The following is a 21,528-nucleotide window of genomic DNA, read 5'->3' as shown; positions in this document are numbered from 1 at the left end:
ACCAGCATGACATCTTGTTCTAGTTCCTTATCTAAATACCTCGTGGATAGCCCATCTTGACTGGGACTTTATACTCTCCTCTTAAATACCCCAAAGATTAACCAACTCCAGAAAATTACTGGTTGGCTTCACCTGTCCTGATAAAAACAATAATACCTAAAATATTACAGCACATTGGACAACAGTGGTTGACAGCATTTAATTGCACATTTCAAAACAGCTACTTGAGATGATTATGATTGTTTTCAGGACAAAGAATAATAAGTGCTTGAGGTGACAGACATGCCAATTAGCCAAAGCAATCATTGTACACATCGAATACACTATTCACACATTATGCCACACTCCAAAACTACTAAAGGACTTAGGACTAGGCTATCTCAAAATATAAAATAAAATAGAAATAGTATTGGCATATAAATGATTGAAGCTGAAATGGTGTGAGAAAATGCAATTTTAGGCATGCCTGTGTAGTCTGGCTTTTCCTGCAATCAGGAAGCCATGATGACTTTGACTTAGTCACCAAGACTTGTAATGAAGGATTGCATTGAATCTGAATAAACAAGCCAACTAAAGTAATACTCATCTTAGGCTTGCTTTTATACTTACAGTATGTCTCTTAATGAAATCTCTAGAATTTACTACTCTGGGAGAGATCTATTTGGTTGCCAGTCTTTTATAAATTATTTGTTCTTTTTCTGAAAAGTGTAAAAACAACTTGTTTCAGCATTTTTTCTTGGAAAGTCACTATCCTGTAAAGCTCTTCATGCATACATAAATTAATGAAACATGTGTGCTTTTCTCTTGACAATCAGCTTTGTATGAATTTGTTTATTCTACTCAGCCAAAGAACCCAAATAAGAACCAAGAGTTGGCTTTGGGAAATCACTCCCTTTAAAGTGACATTCACAATTACTATGTATCAGTTAAGTTGCATAATATTAAAATGATCTCCAAGATAAAGCCATAATAATTATATGACCTTCTTCTAATAATTTAATATTCTTCCTTTTTTATGTTAGTGCCTTGAATCTATTTGGAGTATTGGGATGAGGCGGTCAAAGCTTCCCCAGAAGGATTCATACATAAGATCTGGAGCTGTATTTTTGCTGCTTTGTGGGTTCTTCTTTCTTCCATCCTTCTCCACCCTTTTTTACCCCTTCAAACCCGAGCACCAGATAGGACAGAAAAAAAGGGAGAGAGAAAAATAGAAAATCAAAGAGGGGAGAGAGGAAAAGGAAGAGATTCTTGAATTTAATTTCTTGTTTCTTCTTTGGGCATAGCAAACAGCAAACAACAAACCACAAACCACAAACCCCAACCCCAACGACAACCAACCTCAAACCTTGCCTTTCAGGGCTCTAGCATTTATACACCCTCTGAAGAGTTCCCAGAGTTCCAAATGTCACACAATTGCAAAAACTATGTGCAGCTGGCAAAACACACCTCTGCTAGAGCATGAGGCAAATCAGTCAGCTACTGCAGACAGCTGGAAGTAGCCCCTTATCCCATACCTGGGATTAAAACAAAGACACCTTCTTATAATATTTCTGTGTTTGGAAACTAAAATTCCAAAAAATTCACTACAAATCTCCAAAGCTCCATATGCCAAGTAAAGTGTCTCAGGTCATGATTTCCTTACTTTCCCAGGAGCAGAAGCCAGGAGGCTAGAAGGGTAAACCATGTCAGAAAAGTGAGGGACAGCCTTAAGCTGTTGGGAGGGTGTGAGCAGTGCCACAATTACTTAGGAAATAGCTGGTGAGCTAATGACTTATGTGTTTAGTGTTATCTGTGTTGGGAGTCATTGATTTGGTAAAAAGCGATGTCACATTTAATTATATCTCCTGTCACTTCCCAAATATTTACAGCCTATTACAACTTTCTAGTGTGGCCAGAATATGCTCCCCAAGTACATTCTTGTGGAAAATTGTGATATAAATCACAGATGACTCTGTTTTACATGAAGACCATAGACACTGACCTATAAAGCATCTCAATGTATGTGTACTCAAAAGAAAGGCTTTAAAATCCTGAGAGCTACTGAGCTGTTTTCTGGGACCAGAGAAAGATCAAGGTGGGATTCTAGACATGAGAGCTACTACAGAGGTGTTATGAGCTCTTCTCTTCACCTCCTACCCAGAGTCTGTGCCTCTCCCTAGCAACTTCCACAGAGCCCCCTTCACATCCTTGTTCCTCAGCGTATAGATCAAAGGATTGAACATGGGGGTAACAATAGTATAAAAAAGGGCAACAAACTTTCCCTTGCTTTCAGAATATCTATGGACTGGTTGAAGATATGTATAAATACCTGAGCCATAAAAGAGAGAAACCACCATGAGGTGGGACCCACAAGTCCCAAAAGCCTTTCTGCGTCCAGCCATTGACTTGACTTTCAGTACAGCCTTAGCAATGTGAACATAGGAGCCTAGTATCAGTACTGCAGGGCACACCAAGACAATTGTTCGAGCCACAAACATCTTAGCTTCTGTTCCTTCTGTGTCCTCACAGGCCAACTTCAAGAATATGGGCATTTCACAGAAGAAGTGATTGATTTGATGGCCACAGAGTCGCATGGCCATCACAAGCCCTGTTTGGATCAGAGAGTTCACAAGGCCTCCCACCCAGGAGGAGATGGCCAGTGCCCTGCAGAGGATGGGGTTCATAATGCTGGTATAGTGGAGTGGATGACACACAGCAGCATAGCGGTCAAAGGCCATTGCCACCAAAATCAAACATTCTGTGGAGGCCAGAGCAAGGAAAATGAAGAGCTGGGCCACACACCCTCCATAGCTGATGGTCCTGTCAAGTCCTCGGAGGTTGATGAGGAGCTGGGGCACGGTGCTGGTGGTGTAGCAGAGGTCCAGGAAGGAGAGGTGGGAGAGGAAGAAGTACATAGGTTTGTGCAGTCGAAGGTCTAGTCTTGCAAGAACAATGATGGTGGTATTGCCAAAGATAGTTAAAGAGTAGAAAATCAAGATAATGACAAAAAGGAAGGCTTGCAGTTGAGGCCAATCTGAGAAACCCACCAAAATGAAACTCTCTTGTGTACTGGTGTTGAAATTTCCCATAACCTTTCACTTGCACAAATACCAAACTCTACTCATTGTTTCCTGTAAGGAGTATGGGTTAAAACACTATTTTATAAATACTCAAAAACGATGCATGTTATCTTTTAGTTTGCTATTCTATCCCATCTGTCCATTCTTCTTTCTATTTTGCTCTTCAGTTAGGAGATCACTGGCTTAAGGTGTGGTGGCTCTTGTTAGAACTCCAATCTGACTGTCTGGACTTTGTCAGACAACTCAGTACTTTCAGTCCAAATGCTTCTCTTTGTCTGAAAGTAGAGAGGTTCTATATTGCTTCCCTGAAAGCACAAAGGTGCAAGATCCAAATGCAGACTCTTTGAAACTGCATTTAGAAATCTGATGTTGGTATTTGATACCTGCTGAGAGAGAGAGAGAGAGAGAGAGAGAGAGAGAGAGAGTTAGTTTTATTTAATGATATGACCTAGTAGGTCGAACACAGACGAGGTCAGGCCCTGATCCCAACATTAGCTGGGCAACACAAACCAGACTGGATGTGGGGCAGGGAGGGAGGGAGGGAGGGAGGGAGGGAGGGAGGGAAGGAAGGAGGGAGGGAGAGAGAGAGAGAGAGAGAGAGAGAGAGAGAGAGAGAGAGAAGAGTTAGAAGAAAGAGAGAAGAGAAAGTCAGATCTCAAATTTGGATAGGAGGGTAGAGAAGGTGGTTATGAGAGAATTTAGGAGAGAGGTGAATATATGAAAAGTACAGTGTATGAAATTCTCAAAGAATTAATAAAAATACTATTAGAAATCTGATGTGGGGCCCATCATGGAGATGACTGAAAAAGAAGTTGTCTAGCATGTGTAGGATTCCCATATCCAACCCCAGCACTTAAGAAAACTAAAATAAATACATAGATAAGATAAACTCTGCAAAAACATGGCACAAGAGCTATTCTCCATTGTTCCTCCTTTTGGTTTATGAAGCAGAATTCTGCAAGTAGCTAAAGATCTGAATTAACCAGGCTAAGGTCACAAACCTGACCCTAGTGCTTATCTGCTTCCCTTTGCTGAGCATACACGACCCAGGTGGCACTCGCAGAAGAATCACTGCTTCAGCTGTTCTCTGTCACAAGGGTAAAGAAGAGTATAGATCTGTTTCTGTGGGAAAACAAAATGGCTTGCAATGCATATGTGACTTCCCATGTATCACCATGCCTGGAACACTGTCCTACTTTGCACCCACTGTTAAAACCCACCTCCGAACTTCACTGGAAGAGGAGACTTCTCCCTCAAGCCAAAATTTCTTTGTATGCTTTCTATCTACACGTATATACTGATTTTCAGTTCATAGCACAAGGATTTTACCTGTCCCTGCTTCATCAATGATGCCTATAATGAACTCACTAAAAATTTTCCACTCCCTTGTCTTCTTCCAACTTGAGAAGCTCCTAGGCACTTAGGAACATGGCCAATTAAAAAAAAAGCTAAAGTCTTCTCTTACAGTATATATGATGTGTTGCATTAGTGCTAACTTCATTCATGGCATTTAGTCAATATTAAATAACTTGGGTAAAACATTTGACACTCCAATTTCATGAAAATCTGCCTTATACATCTTTGAGAATTAACTATGAACACATTTCATAAACTGTATTAGCAAGGTATGGATAGAAATAATTACAAGTGGACATTTATCATAGTTTTAAAAATATGAATTGTATATAGGAAAGCAGAAAAAGATGTTAGTAACCAACAGAACCTTCACCCATGCTCCACACAAGTAACTATGGCAAATTAACACATTCTCCTTTTCACTGAGTCTACTATACTGGAAGTCATCACCAGTGACCTAGTGTTGGGATGATGACTGGAGGAAGATACTTGACTGCCAAGCTCAAAGCCTCCCTGGGAAACACAAAGAAGAAGTGAATTGTGAGAGAAAGTGAATATACATGTACTATAGCCAGGACACCTAAGATGGTTTTGAGTGACTCTGACTGTTGAACATAGCTGATTCTGAATGGTCTGACAGTTGAGTACAGCTGTTTATGAAGGTCACAGTCACCCCCTACCCCTATATTCAAATGGACTCCCTCCTCTCCCCACACATACACATATGGACTTTACCACCTCTTCTGGAAGTTTGCTTCACATAAGTATAAAATAATCTATTTTACAAGATTTTGATGGGGAGTAAGTTCTATAAAAGTGTTCTTTACTCTTCTTTTCTTGACCTGGCTAACTGGGGCCTTCTTGATTATTCACATGTTCTGAAATCACAAAAGGAAAATCTCTTGGGAGGCTTTTACAGCTTTCAAGATCACCTGTAAGCTACTCCTCACATGAATCCAACGGAGGACTTTAACAGATGCCACACATCATTCCTAGTTGCACATCTCATAACCCAGGTTGATTTTGACCTTTGTCATACTGGCTCGGGGACTGGACAGGACTTCCCATGTGAGCCCAGAACATGTGAGCAAAGATGGGGCAGAGGTGTTAGGGTACCCATATTCTGACACAGACCTTTCCCAACTGACTATTCTCCATACAACAGGAGAATAATGACCTTCAAGTAGAGTAACATTTCAACAATTTATATTTCCTTTTATACTATATAAATCTTTTATTCAGTAAGAAAATGACATTATGTTAATGAATGCAACAGGTCTTAATTATTCATTCTTGCATCTCAGCCACCCACTAGCTGCTCAAACACATTATCTTGCTATAACTTTACACTTTCTTGGCTCAGTGTGAAAAACTTTAAAATAAAGAAGTATAAAAATAGACTGTCTAGAAAAAACTGATCTTCTCAAAAAGACAAAGCTTCTTATCAAGTTCTGAAAGTTGAACATTTCATGAAGTTAGAAAAATGTTTCTGCATTAACTGAATAATTGGGCGCATTTGGACCCTCCTGCTCAGCTGTGATTTTCCTTATTTTTCTGATCTCAAGTTTTTAAAGGTTGAATCCACTACTCCTAATCTCCTTGGCACACATAAGGCATTTTGACATTTATGTGTTTGCTTTCTGAAATATCATAGTCAGTAGCCACCTTTGGCTCATAAAATGTGCGTTTATGTCTGAGCACGTGCACACACCTGTGAGCCAGTGCATGAGCTCTGTAGATAACGCTTATGATCAGCCATCAGGAAGAGTGTCCATGCTATATCCTTCATGGGAGCCTGCCTACCTTTTAAAAGATAGAAACTTACTGTATAATCTAGGATGATCATGACCTCAAATCCCTTTCCTCCCAAGTTCTGGGATTATAGACTTGAACCACCATGGACAGCTTGCGGTCAACTAATCTCATGGCATTTTCAAATTACAATACAATAACATTCAAGTAGTGACATTCAATCTACCTCAGCAAAGGGCACATTGTTTATTTCTTCCTGTACCTCTATTGTTCAACCATCCACTTTTAACTTTTAATCTGATTTCTCTTCCACTTGTTATGCCTATATGTGGGGCTCTCTTGTTACTCTATTAATGGTTAACTTACTTTCAAACCTTTTTAGCCACTTGAGTGTCCTACTAACCTCCGTTACCATTTATTCTTCTCTAAACTGTTGTTTTCTGATCTGGACCATATTCCTTTCTCACTAAAAATTATCCCATATCTCTCCCAGGTTCACAAATGTTTAAGGTGATCTTTATTATCTCAAACTCCCCAAAATGCCAAATGTCAAAATGCCTTATGTGTGCCAAGGAGATTAGGAGTAGTGGATTCAACCTTTAAAAACTTGAGATCAGAAAAATAAGGAAAATCACAGCTGAGCAGGAGGGTCTAAATTTTGCGACTACAAAATTTTCTCGTATAACAACAGATAACCAAGGTTTGAATTCAGTCAGGTTAGTAGACAATGACTACATTGAGTTAGTGGTTTAAATAGCGACACCTGATACAAAATGTCAACTCTAAGACCAACTCCCAGTTTTTAACTCATCTTCTAGCTAGCCTGCCTTGTTTCACTTCAATAATGTTGATTGCCCCCACTCCTGTTCTCTACTTGGAGAATATTTTTTACATGTTATGTGTAGTGAAATGAGAGGATAGAATGGATCTTAGAGAAAGCTGACTAGTGATAAAACGTTCTTGTTTTAATTTAACGTTTCTCTATCCTCAAACCAGGCAAAGAGCAGAAAGAAATTCTGTTAGTCACCTAGTGGAATTATTCTTGATTCTGTTTAAGTTGTGAGGGTGGTGTAGCCCATCCAGTCAGTACTCACTCAGACCTCCAGCAAAGGAAACTGTTGCACTACAACCATCAATTTCCTTGGTTTCAAAGGTGATGTGTGTGGCCCATTTGCAGCTAGAGATGTTCTAGGTAGAGCTGATTTATTTATTCTGTAGGATGCCAGCCTTGGATGGGAGCTCCTATCTGGAGAACTTATTTATTTTTTATGATTATCCATGATTCTCTCTCCAGGGAGACTTTTCTCACTGGTGCCAATAACCTAGGGCGTGGCTGCATCTTCCCAGTTTGCCCCTTATCAGTGAGACATGGAAGGAGCTGGCATATTACCAAACCTCCTCTTAGCTTAGTGCATCACACATGCCATGGGGAAATTGTCAGAGAATCAGTAGTGGCAAAGAAAAATAGTTTAGTAGGGATGGCCTTGGAGATGTCTGAGCCCCATGGAGGCAATTACAACCAACCAATGGACTCTAAGTTGTGAATTTAAGTCTTCAATGCTCTATATTCCTAAATGCCCAAGTGAAATTGTTCTAGTTAGTATCTCCATATACCATGATCTCTTGCCCTGATGAATCTACCATCTGAGATTCTGCAGACTGCATTTACCTTCATCTCATTTCTTATGTCCTTTGACCAACCAGGCCAAATCTCCTTTCCCAACTGAAGTGTACTGCGTTGACCACACTTTAGACTTTTTCATAGTCTTACATATATGCACCATTGACCTAAGTATTTCCTTAAGGAAAGTGATGTTTTATCGTTCACACACATATTCAATGTATTGCTATTGTCCTAGGTTAGTTTCTAATACTGTGATAAAACGCCACAATCAAAAGCAACTTAGGAAGAAAAGCTTATTTCATTTTACAACTCCGAGGTGATAGTCCACCATTAGGTGAAGTCAATGTATGAATTCAAAGCAGAAAGAACCAGTGGCCACTGAGGGATGCTACTTACTGGCTTGCTTTCCGTGTTTTGCTCAGTATGCTTTTCATCTCATCTGAGACCCCTGCCAGGGGTGGGGGGCACTGCCCACAGTGCCTGGACCATCTTGCACCAATCACCAATCAAGAAAATGCCCCCACAGACTTTCCAACAGGCCAATATGACTGTCAATTATACAACTGATGCCCTCTCTTCCCAGATGTCTTTAGCTTATGTCAGGTTGGCAAAAAACAAAACAAAACAAAACCCACACCCCAAACCAATTATCTTTTCCTATTGTCTAGTTTCATCAATAAAAAACTCAAAAACAAAATTTCACTAGTGTACTCTAGTTTATATAATAAAAATTAATATTATTTTATATGGAGTTAAATTTTTAATAATCAAAATTATCTGTAAATATTTAAGGAGTTATAATATAATATAGGAAAACAGCTGTAGATTACAAGCTTTTTAATCCTGAAAAATTTAATTAACCTGTTTAAGACTCAATTTCTCCATGAGGGAGGTGATGATGTGACTTATCCTGTAACGCTGTTTAAGGATTAATGAAAGTGTATGCAGATGCTTGGGTATGGTAGAAATTCATTACGAGGAAAACTTCAAGGTAAGATGGCAGGTTAGAGGTTGGTAAAGGAGAGATGGTAAAGGAGAGTTAGAAAAGTTAAAATTAAGAAAAGACTTTACCCCTAAGAGAATTTTGAGCATCTATTGTCAAGATCCATATCCATTGGAACTCAAATCATGTGTCATATGACTTGGGTGTTTGATACTGGACTGCAGGCTTTAATGTATGAGCTGCTGTTTCAGTCTTAGTTTGGAGCTATCTCTCCTTTCTATGTTCCCATCTCCCTGCTTTAGGAAACGAAATGTCCATTTTTTGTTATTGTATGTTGGAAGTATATAAACTCTTTTTTTTGTTGTTTTTGCTTTCACTTTCAAGACAGGATTTTTCTGTGTAGCTTTTGAATGTTCTGCAACTCGCTCTGTAGACCAGGCTGGCCCCAAACTCACAGAGGTCTGCCTGCCTCTGCCTCCTGAGTGCTGGGATTAAAGGCATGCACCACCACAGAGTTATAAATCCTTTTTCAATGTTTACAGTGGCTCATAGTCAAAACTTTGCAGTGAGTCTGACAGGAGAATTTGAACTTGACCTTCTAAACAATTCTTGAGTTGTTAAGACAAAAGGGACTCATGGTGAGAGGCTGGATGGTTTTTTTCCTGATAAAACAGATATGAGATTTTGATGGAATCATAAGCAGGATGCTATAACTTCAAAGTGATATGTTTGGGTTTCAGGTTGACTGGCTGATTTATAGTGATTGTTCTTCTTTGACAACTTGACTGGATTTAGAATCACCAAGGAATCAAATTTGAGACACGTCTTTAGATGCATCTGTGAATTCCATTGTAGAAAGGACTGTCTGAGGTGAATGCATGTGGCAAGACTTATGGACTAGAGGCCTAGAGAAAATAAAAGGGGAAAAGAGAAAGGCAGCAGCGTATCTGCATTTTACCCCTCTCTGCTTCCCGGCCATGGTGTGAAACGGCTTTGCTCTTTCGTTCATACCTTCCCCATCATTATAGATGGAATCTTCTGCAGCCGCAAGCAAAATAAATCTCTAAGTTGTCGGGTAATTTGGTCACAACAGTAAAAATGCTACTGGCATACAGAAACATTGATCAAATGTTACTAAGATTTTAATCATTGTATCAAATTTATTCGTCACCAACTGCCATGACTCAGTGAAACATTTTCATTGTTTGAGATAGAATTTGAATAACTTTCCTGACATGCTTTTATCACATAGAGTAAAGTCACAAACATGTAATGAGAAGTTAACTACGCTCAAGAAACGAGTAGCTAGGGAAGGCCAATTAAGAGCTAATTCTTTAGATTCTGGGTATGAAAATGTGTTGCGGCCGCCAGCAGCTCGCAACGTGAACGGTTCGACTGAGAAGGCCGCTCGAGCTGTAAGAGAGGAATCTAGACGGGGCAAAAGAAGAAACGGAGCTAAGGCAATTTCATACTGATCAAAGCTCAAATTTTATTGTTGCGACACCAGTTATGAAGGAAGGGGGAGGGGACCCGATTCCCGCCGAATAATCTCTGGTCCAGTAGAAAGGTGCACGGGTGTGGCTCCGCAGGTTCCAGCAGTGGGCGTGGCAGAACGAATGAGCAGGAAGCTCCACCCCGAGCAAGCAGGTTTCAGGCTGGGGGAGGGGAGACTACATCTCCTCCCTATTATTAACAAAATAAAAAAAAAGAAAAAGCTGGCCTGAGGGGGGAAAATTATCTATGCTCAATAGTTCTGCCTGGAATCTAGGGCTAAAGAAAAAACTTGCTTCACTGGGATTCTATAACCTTTCTTATGGTAAACTGTATCTGGCTTAAGACTGTCCTTTCTAGTAAACAACTGAAAGGCCTGGAGCTGCAGACTCTGACTTTATAATGCTAATTAGTACTTGGTAGGTAACTTTCTAGTTGAATTTTAAGTAGGGCGTTGGAACTCTGGCTAAGTTTGACTGAACGATGTGAAAATAACACTAAGTTGAATTCCTCCGCATTTTTGGAAGATAGGTGGGAAACAGGGAGAAGGAGTGACCGGCTCTTGTAGTACAAGGCCAATTGGCTTTTTTATTTGGGTGGGAGGCAGTGAAGGGCTTGCCCTTTCAATAGTACGTCTCCAATCTCTCTCCCCCCTATTAATTAAGTTAAATAAGGCAACGCTTAACTGAGGTGATCAAATGATTTTCTCATCCGTAGATGAGTGGGCTTTTAACCTTGGCTTGGGTGGACATGGACCCGATTTCTCTCGTGGGTAAAACCCACACATGTGGCTCTTGGTACCTTTTGGGGAGGCGAGGTAGAGCCGGAGAATATTTTTTATTTTTAACCAAAATTTGGTACCAACCTCTTTCAAACCGGGTTTATCTCACAGGAAACTCAGAAATGGTCAAGCCGGACCTTTCCTTGTAGTAAGTATCTCTGCACCAAGCGGTGCCCATACTGAATTTGTACAATCACAAACCAGTATGCACAGTTCTGAGTGCTGTGCAGCTCCTAAAGGAGAATTATCAACCTCAGAATTAGCAAAGCCTAAGCAAGAATTATGTCGTTAGTAACACCACGATTTGTGGCTAAAATAGGAGCTGGAAGTCGTTCCTCTTCATTCCTGTTTTTTCCACAGCCTATTGAGTTAAGGACACCTTGCAGTAACAGCAAGGGTGAAAAGCCAGAGGTCAGCTAAGGGGCTAAGCCTGTCTATCAAAATAAAAACCAATCTTTATTAATATAGAAATATCTACTCTTCTAGCCCTCTAGGTAAACCTAAATTTTTAACTCAGACTGAAAGCCACATGCTGGAAATGTCTTGAGACTGGGGGTAACAGCTGCCACCTGTGTGCTCTAGGGGGGCGGGGATGCACATCCGCTGGTCCGCCTCGGGAATGTTGATTTACCTGCTTGAAAGACAAAATCTTGAAAGACAGTGAGAAAGTAGGAAAGCAGAACTTCTTTCCGGGAGGTCTAGGTACTTTATTCAAATGCAAATTGTAAAACTGAGGCTAGTCTCCGGCCTCCTGTCGGGAGCTGGTTCAGAGAGTAGCTGGAGACACAAACAGCTTTGAGAGCTGTTGCTCTCAGCTGAATTTTAAGCACAAAAGGAATTTTAGTCTTTAGAATGATACTTACCAGAAGAGTCAGAATCTGTGTTCATCTGACGAATTAATCTCTCTGGCAGCCACCGCGCTCCATCTTCATCTCGTGAAAAAACACAAACTGAGCCCCTACCCCAAATTAGAACTGGATCTGGACCCTTCCATTCATTAGTCAGGGGGTCCTTCCATTTTACCAATGCATAAGAATTAGAAGTAACTGGATGCCAGTGGCGATCCGCTGCAGACTGGCCCTTGATATCGGTGTGCAAGAAATTTAGGACAAATAAGGTGAAGGCAAGGTGGGCCTTTGGTGACCTTGGGGGATATAGCTGACCCTCTTTTGTCTTAAAAAGCCAATTTTTTAAGGTGCGATGAGCACGTTCAACTATTCCTTGTCCCATGGGGTTGTAAGGAATTCCAGTTTTATGTTTAATACCGAATTCTTTACAGAATGAAATAAAGTTTTTACTGGAATAAGATGGCCCATTGTCTGTCTTAATAAGTTTAGGCAATCCCATGGCATTAAATGCTTGTAGGCAATGATCAATTACGTTTTTTGAAGCTTCTCCTGTATGCAGAGAAGCAAAAAGAAATCCTGAACAAGTATCAATGCAAACATGTATATATTTTAGTTTTTCAAATTTTGCATAATGGGTTATATCCATTTGCCAAATATGATTAGGCATAAGGCCTCTAGGATTAACTCCTAGATGCGGCACTGGAGATAAAGTAATACATTTAGGACATTGTTTTACGATCATTCTCGCTTGCTCTTTTGTGATCTTATGTCGGAGCCTTAGGGTATGGCTAGAAAGATGAAACCTTTCGTGATCACGTTGGGCCAAAGCAACCCGATCTGAAACTAAGGCTTCTCCTATTAGAGCTCTGTCAATGCGATCATTACCCTCTGCCAGAGGTCCAGGAAGACCAGAGTGAGACCGTATGTGGCCAATATAAAACGGATTTTTCCGGGCGAGAATGATGTTTTGTAATTCTGAAAATAAAGATCCTGACGGCGTATTGAAGTTAAACGTACCACAGGTTTCCAGTAAGGGTACTGACTGAGCAACATATAAACTGTCAGTAAAAATATTAAAAGCCTCATGCACAGACTGAAAAACCTTCAGTACTGCTGTTAATTCGGCGAGCTGAGCCGAGAGACCAGGAGTCTCTACGATAACCTGTTGATTACTAATAAGATATCCAGCTCGCCCTTTAGAGGAGCCATCAGTAAAAATCAACAGAGCATTATTTAAAGGCTGTAAGGAAGTCATCTTAGGAAATATCATATCATGCACATTTAAGAATTTTATCAACCTATCTTGGGGGTAGTGGCTATCTAGAGTTCCTTTAAACCCTAATTGTGTAAGCAACCAATCTGTACTATGTTGTTTCAGCCAAGTGTCCTGACTCACGCTGTAAGGCTGGACAATGATATCTGGCTCCTTTTCAAAATAAGTCAATGCCTGCCTTCTTTCAGTGATAATCATCTGAGCCACTGCTTCGTGATATGGCAAGATATTACGTTTGGGAGAAATCCTCGAATGTATCCACATTATAGGAAATTTTTGCCATAGCAATCCCGTAGGCACATGAGTCGTATTAAAAATTAACAGGTGCAGCGGCAGGGAGTAATCTATGTAAGTGACAAACTGTTCTTCAATAGCCTTTTCCACTAGCTGTAAGGCCAGTAACCCTTCTGAGGTTAGGGATCTAGGGGAAGTGGGATCAGAACTCCCTTTAAGAATATCAAATAAAGGTTTCAACTTCCCTGTAGTAAGCTTTAGATAAGGGCGAAGCCAATTTATATCACCTAACAATTTTTGAAAATCATTTAAGGTCCTTAAGTTATCTCTACGAATAACAATTTTCTGGGGAAAAACAGCTTGATCAGTGAGTCTAAAACCCAAATAATTATAAGGATCCTGAGTTTGTATCTTTTTAGAAGCAATTTGTAATCCCTTATCAGCCAGGGCCTTTTGTAAGTCTCCATAACACAAAAGCAAATCTTGGGGGTCCTTTTCCGCCATCAGGACATCATCTGTGAAATGGATGATGTAAATATTTGGCCATTGTTGTCTAACAGGCTGAATTGCCTTTGCCACAAACCTTTGACATAAGGTGGGACTATTAGCCATGCCCTGCGGGAGAACTGTCCAATGATATCTTTTCATGGGTTCCTTGAAATTTATAGAAGGAACACTAAAAGCAAATCTCTCACAATCCTTTGGATGCAAAGGGATGGTAAAGAAACAATCTTTCAAATCTATAACAATCTTATAATATCCCTTAGGAATGGCTACTGGGGAGGGAAGCCCCGGTTGTAAAGTTCCCATAAGTACCATGGTTTCATTAACCTTTTTTAAATCTTGCAATAGTCTCCATTTTCCCGATTTCTTTCTGATAATGAAAATGGGTGTATTCCAGGGAGAGTGAGACTCCACCAAATGTCCTGCTTCTAACTGCTCCTGCACTAGCAAAGAAGCGGCCTCTATTTTCTCTTTAGGCAAGGACCACTGATCTACCCATACCGGAATATCATTACGCCATTGAATTTTTTCGGCGTGGGATGCAGGCAAGACAGTGGCCGCTACTGAAAATACTGTAAACCTCTCACGTTAGAGTGGGGTTTAAGATCCTCAAAGGTCTTAATTTTTTGTCTCTTCTTTATTAGTCCACGATCAGGCAGGGGTCCCTGCCTGAACGTCTGTTCAGTCACCATCTCCTTAGAACTGCACAGGATAACGCCCATCTGTGACAACAGATCTCTTTCCCACAGGGTTACAGGCAAATTTGGCATAACATACGGCTGAATATTTCCTGATTTTCCATCCTCATCTCTCCAGGTTAGCAATTTGGAACTACGTTTTGGGTTACTGGCATAACCAATTCCTTGAAGGTGAGTTAAGGAAACAGACAGGGGCCAGTTTGAGGGCCAGTCCTGCCCTCTAATTATCGTTACATCGGCCCCGGTATCTATTAATCCTTCAAAGCTTTTTCCATCAAGAATCAATTTAAGGTTAGGTCTCTGATTAGTGATAGATTTCACCCAATTTACGCCAAGGGAGTCAAAGTTATTCTGTCTTTCTTCATTTTCAAAGAATTTAGATAGTGACCAGCGCAAGGGGATCAAAGTAAGTTGAGCAATTTTCTGATTAGCGGGTATAGTTATAGCACCACGAGGGCAAGCGGCTATGATTTTAATTTTTCCCTCATAATCATTACTTATAACACCTGGATAAATCTGCAGGCCTTCTACAATAGAACTGCTTCGTCCTAAGAGAAAACCACAGGTTCCTACAGGTAGTGGTCCAAAAACTCCGGTAGGCAGAGTTTGGACTCCCACTTCTGGGGTTAATGCTACATGGACAGTGGAACAGAGGTCCAGTCTTGCATTTCCTGGGTTTGACCTGACAAGCTCAAGAACTGATCTTGTTGGCTGGGCAGCAGATTTATAGTCCCATAAGCTGTCTTCTTTGAGTAACTCGGGGCCTGGGGCTGACCCCTTTCCTCGTTTCCCGGCACCGGGCGGCTCAAAACCCTCGTTTTATGCTTACAATCTTTCGCCCAGTGGCGGCCCTTTCCACACCGGGGACATATTCCTGGGCCACGGCCTGTTTGTCTAACCTCGGCACCCTTGTTCTGAGGACAATCAATTTTAAAATGATCTAAACCTCTACACTTAAAGCATACATTTTTCCCTCGTTTCCTTGAGAACATTGCCTGCGCGTGGGTTCCCTGCAAGGTCTCGCAGGAAGGCCCGATGTCTGCGCAAAGGCGGACATATCCCGCCAAATCTGTCGTTCCCTTATGCGGTTGAATTGCAGCTCGGCAAATTGCATTAGCATTCTCATAAGCCAATTGCATAACGAAAGGACTTCCCGTGTCCGGACTTTCAAGAATTCTACTAGCTGAAATCAAAAGCCTGTCCACAAAATCCTGATATGGTTCATCAGAACTCTGCCGAATGCTAGCTAAACTTTCACCAATTTCTCCTTTGACTGGCAACCTTCCCCAAGCACGGCGTGCGGCCGTCGCAATTTGCGCGTACACTGCAACGGGAAAATCAATCTGATTTGTCTGTCCCTCATAAGGGCCCTCTCCTAAAAGCATGTTGCTATCCCAGTCTGAGTTACCAGCCTGAGCGTTAGAAGCAGCAGTTTTTTTACTGGCGTCTCGCCATTCAGAATCCCAAAGCAAAAAATCTCCTCCTGACAGGGTAGCCTTAGAAAGAGTCTTCCAATCTAAAGGGGTTAAGTGTGACTCCACAACTGTGTCCAGTAATGCTTGAGTGAACGGGGCTGAAGGGCCATATTGCACAACAGCCGCCTTTAACTCTTTTATCAACTTGAAATCTAAGGTCTGGTAATGTCTGCCCCTAGTATCTTGCTGATCAACTACCTCGACCACCGGAAAGGCTAGCGTATTAGACATATTCTGTCCTTTCCCACGAGCCTGACTCACAACCTTTTCTAGCGGCACCTGGTGAACTACAGAAGAGTTACTCTTCTCCGCTTCTGACATCTTTTTTAGTTTTCGAAGCTCATTAGTCAGCCTCTGAAGCTTAATCTCAAACTCTAACTCGCTTAGTCGTGTGTCCCTATGAGTGGCACCTCCCAAAGTGGGGACTACAGGTGGAGCGGGAGATTCACAAGAGGACCAATTCTCATTAAGGTAATGGGCAGCTCCTCTATCTGAGTGATTTTTGTTAAAAATCAGTTTTTCATCCGAGTTTCCACATTTATTAATTTTTGAGTTAAGAAGATCTTTTTCTGAGGAGGCCCTCTCTGACAGGCACTCCTCCTGAGATACCACAAGCTCCGCCTGGGGGCAACTTAGCCCTGGGGAAGTGGCATCTTTTATTGCATCATTTACGAGCGCCCAGAGGCCTAGGGTAAAATTATCTGTCTGAGTGATTTTTAAGGCCTCACCAACTTTCTCCCAGGTTTCACAATCTAGTGTTTCTTCTTCCTTGAACCATGGGCAACAGCTATCTATCTTACCTAAAAAATTTTTTACTAATTGTACTTCAAGCCTTACTCCTCTGGCCTGAAACAACTCCTGAAAACTATTGGCAACCGCCTGATCCATGACTTTAAACCCTTTCTTCTTCCACCTAAGCAGCTTCCTAAAAAGCTGCGGCTAACCTGCCTGTTTCCGTTTCTAGTTCCGATTAACACGCTGCTGACCCAAGCAGAACCAGCGTTGGGTTAGCACTGATTCAAGCTTAATTCGTATCCTACCGCATCCTCAGCAACACTTTACAAAACTGAAATTTTAAGCTAGCGCTAGCATGTGTACCTGTCCGTTGCTCCGATGTCCGATACGAAGATCCTTTCCTGTGGAGCTCCAATGCAGCGTTCCTCTTAGCATCTCTCTGCCATTCTTCAGGTCCCTGTTCGGGCGCCAAAATGTTGCGGCCGCCAGCAGCTCGCAACGTGAACGGTTCGACTGAGAAGGCCGCTCGAGCTGTAAGAGAGGAATCTAGACGGGGCAAAAGAAGAAACGGAGCTAAGGCAATTTCATACTGATCAAAGCTCAAATTTTATTGTTGCGACACCAGTTATGAAGGAAGGGGGAGGGGACCCGATTCCCGCCGAATAATCTCTGGTCCAGTAGAAAGGTGCACGGGTGTGGCTCCGCAGGTTCCAGCAGTGGGCGTGGCAGAACGAATGAGCAGAAAGCTCCACCCCGAGCAAGCAGGTTTCAGGCTGGGGGAGGGGAGACTACAAAAATGGATCTCACATCTACTAAAATGCATAGCAGTGAACTCATGTACTTTGCAATAAGATTCAGCACTTCCTCTTCCCCACAGGGAATTAGAGACTATTTTGGAAAATATGCTAGCACATTTATGCGTCTTTTCTCACTCTGAGGATGTTCACTAGCCAGTAGACTCTGCATGGAGCTAGAACACACCATCTTCCCAAGCCTTTTTTGAATGTGATATAAGCCAACTTTCATTCTATGGAAATGATACTGAAAGAACTTCAACCAGTCCCACCTCCCCAATAGGAAGACACTAAAACTCTGAGGTCTACTGAAGGCTTTTTGCTAGTGACCAATGGTCCTAGAACAGACTATGAAAACTATAACAGAAAAAATATCCTGGTTCTTCTTTCCACTTATTCAGAGTCTGTGCCTCTCCCTAGCACTTTCCACAGAGCCCCCTTCACATCCTTGTTCCTCAGCGTATAAATCAGAGGATTGAGCATGGGGGTGATGATAGTATAAAAAAGGGCAACAAACTTTCCCTCACTTTCAGAATAGGTGTGAGTGGGCTGAAGGTATGTGTAAATGGCTGAACCATAAAACAGAGAGACCACCAGAATGTGGGATCCACAAGTCCCAAAAGCTTTTCTGCGTCCAGCTGTTGACTTGACCTTCAGTACCGCCCTGGTGATATGAGCATAGGAACCCAGGATAAGTGCCGCAGGGCAGACCAAAACTATTGTTCGGGCCACAAACATCTTGGCCTCTGTTCTTTTTGTTTCCTCACAGGCCAACTTGAGGAATATGGGCATCTCACAGAAGAAGTGATTCAGTCGATAGCCACAGAGAGGCATGACCATCATGAGGCCTGTCTGAGTCAGAGAGTTCACAAGGCCCCCTACCCAGGAGGAGATGGCCAGTGTATGACACAGCTGGGGATGCATAATGGTCGTGTAGTGCAGTGGACGACACACAGCAGCATAGCGGTCAAAGGCCATGACCCCCAATAGCACACACTCTGTAGATGCCAGGGCAAGAAAAATGAGGAGCTGAGCCACACACCTTTCATAGCTGATGGTCCTGTCTTGTCCATGGAGGTTGATGAGGAGCTGGGGCACGGTGCTCGTGGTGTAGCAGAGGTCCAGGAAGGAGAGGTGGCAGAGGAAGAAGTACATAGGTGTTTGCAGTCGAAGGTCCAGTCGAGAGAGAGCAATGATGGATGAGTTGCCAAAGAGAGTGAGGGAGTAGAAAATTGAAATGGCGACAAAAAAGACAAGTTCCAGGTGAGGCCAATCTGAGAATCCCACCAAAAAGAAGGCCCTGTCTGAACTGAAATTGAAGGTTCCCATTGCCTTTGACCAGTGCAAACCATGAACAATGCAATGCTTTCAACGAGTAGTGTGGGTTTCCAAATTATATCTTAAATACTACAAATTCATAGATTGTGTTTTCCATTTTGCTATTTAGTTCCACATATACAGTTATCTGTCTCTTTTCATCTTTAGATCCAAGACATGGATGTTCTCTTTGCTTGAGTTCTTGCTCTGATGATTTGTCTCAAAATTTTATTGAGACCACTCAATCTTGTGTATTCAGTGTTTCCATGTCTGGAAGGAGAGATGATATATTGCTAGAATCACAACACAGAGATATGGATCCAAATGCAGTAATGGGAATCTGCTTTTAAAATCTAGTGTGGGGTTGCAGATGCAGCTCATAGGATAAGTGCTTGCCCAGCACATGCAATTCCCTGAGTTTGAGCTCTGAGACAAATACTATCAGTCAATTATGAAAATCTAATGTGTACACTCATGGTTCATTTTGCTCATCATCTTGGTCTATGTGACAGGGTTTTTCAGTAGATGAAGACTCCAGAATCACAAATTTGCCCTCTGATATTCATCTACTTTTTCCTGCATAGCCAACGCTGTCATTACACCTGTTCTGGGCTCCAAACTTGCACAACTGCCATCTGTCATAAAGGACTCAGAGTTTAGATCCCTTTAGATAAAAAAAAAATTACATATTCTCTCTATCACAAATAAGTATTGCAGAATATACTCTGATTAATTTATTCCTGAAATTACCAGAAAGAACTATTTTCTGCCCTCAAGCCAAAATGTTTTTGTACAATGGTCTCTCTAGAAATGTTTACATTTTATGAAAACCTCTTCTATGTCATTGTCCTGTGAGATCTTGGGTGGTAGAGAACACAGTAAGTTTTTAAAATTTGAAGGAACCACTATCATATTTTTTAACTTGGAGAATCAGTTTTTTTAATTTTGAATTTCTTTTATTTTTGAGATTATAATATAATTATACCATTTCCTCCCTTTCCTCTCCCAAACCCCTCCCATATACCTCTCCTTGCTCTTATTCAAATTCATGGACTCTTTGTTCAAAGTTATGACTTCTTTTCTCATTAATTGGTATTCCATGCATATATGTATATGTGTATATATTTCTGCTCAGGCTGTATAGTGTTACTTGTACCTATGTTTTCAGAGCTGGCCATTGGTATTAGATAAATGATTGTTACATTATTCCCCAGGGAAGGCTATTTCTCCTACTGTCAGCATTCCTTAATTAACAGTTCTTTGTGTAGAGTTGAGGCCTTGTGGGTTCCCTCATCCATGTTATTCTACTATTGTCCTTGTCCATCTCATGGTGAAGAAGTCATGTAAAGACTTTTAGCGTGTAACTTTTAACACAGTCTTAGAACAAACTCTCTGAGCCTCTGGGTCTTATATTCCTTCTGCTCTCTCTTTCACCACAATGTTCCCAGAGCTTTAGATGCAAGAGTTGTTCTGTAGATATATCCTTTCCACCATGAAGTTTTTCAAAAACTCTGCTCCAAACATCTATGGTCACTCTTATACCTTAATTATTAGTAATTATTTACCAAAGGACTGTATGCAGAAATTCTAGTTGGAAACAAGCTGTTATTGACCTGTAGACATAAATGTACCAAATATATTTCAGTCTTAAAAATTAGCTAGTGTCTTACCTCATGGAGTATAAGAGGTACCTAGTGTTACTTCTGTTCATATAATTTAGTAGATGTTATATAACTTTTGTTGATGGAAACATTTGATTCTATCTTCAAATCTTATGAAAATCCATTTCCATGAGAAACCTTGAGAAGCAACAGGAACACATTTTAAAATGCCAGATGTATATACATAAAAGTTTGTTTTATTTCAAGGTTGAGACTTCTTATGATAGAAGTCAAAATTGGGACCAATGAAGAGATAGCTCAGAGGCTAAGAGTGCTGTACTGCTCTTGTTATACTAGAGCTTGGTTCCCAACATATTTGCTAGGTGGGTCAAACTAATAATTTCAGACTCAAGGATATCCTACAACTCTGGCCTCCAGCAGCACCAGTGTCCATACACACAACCCCCACACACATACACATAACTGAAAAAAATGCCATTAAAAATCAAAATAGAACACAGGTAAGTTCATCAGATAAGACTAAAAGAAAGAATTAATGGAAAGTTGACCTCTCAATATGAGAAATTTTGCCAAATTAGCATCACCTTATCTTTATAGACAGTCCACCATGCTCCATTTTGATTCCAGGAAGTGTTTGGTATTATACTTGAAGCCTTTTGTAGGAAAGATGGAAAGTGTGAATTATAAAGATGAAGTAGTAGCCACATATCAGCTGACGAAGTCTGTAATCAGATTCCTACATATAACCTTTGTCACCATGTCACCTGTTCTGAAGACTTGCTTCTGTGAGTCTTAGATATAAAATAAAATTTTCATATGATCTTGAGATCTTGATTGACATTGTATGTTATTATAAATTCAGAAATGTCAAGAGTACATGACACATGTTTTGGACAGTTGTCTATCTGTCTTCCATTCTTTAAAAAAATTATATACATATACATATACATATACATATACACATACAGATACATATATAGAGATACATATATAGAGATATATATATGTATCTCTCTCTCTCT

General features: G+C 41.0%; 2 protein-coding genes across 2 annotated transcripts; both read right to left on the bottom strand.

Annotated features, from left to right (window-relative positions):
- Positions 1-2,132: 2,132 nt before the first annotated feature.
- On the bottom strand, positions 2,133-3,068 carry Olfr1387 (olfactory receptor 1387). The gene has a single exon (NM_146473.1). The coding sequence runs from the start codon at positions 3,066-3,068 to the stop codon at positions 2,133-2,135; it is 936 nt and encodes a 311-aa protein (NP_666684.1).
- Positions 3,069-17,960: 14,892 nt separating this feature from the next.
- Olfr1388 (olfactory receptor 1388) lies at positions 17,961-18,896 on the bottom strand. Its single transcript, NM_146467.1, has one exon. The coding sequence runs from the start codon at positions 18,894-18,896 to the stop codon at positions 17,961-17,963; it is 936 nt and encodes a 311-aa protein (NP_666678.1).
- Between the last annotated feature and the right edge of the window lie 2,632 nt (positions 18,897-21,528).

Source organism: Mus musculus, chromosome 11 (genome assembly GCF_000001635.26).
Source record: "Mus musculus strain C57BL/6J chromosome 11, GRCm38.p6 C57BL/6J".
In the NCBI taxonomy this organism is placed as follows: Eukaryota; Metazoa; Chordata; class Mammalia; order Rodentia; family Muridae; genus Mus; species Mus musculus.
This window is presented reverse-complemented; position numbering and strand designations above follow the sequence as displayed.

Coding starts and splice junctions, on each gene's coding strand:
- Olfr1388 (NM_146467.1), bottom strand. CDS start 18,896: ATGGGAACCTTCAATTTCAGTTCAGACAGGGCCTTCTTTTTGGTGGGA.
- Olfr1387 (NM_146473.1), bottom strand. CDS start 3,068: ATGGGAAATTTCAACACCAGTACACAAGAGAGTTTCATTTTGGTGGGT.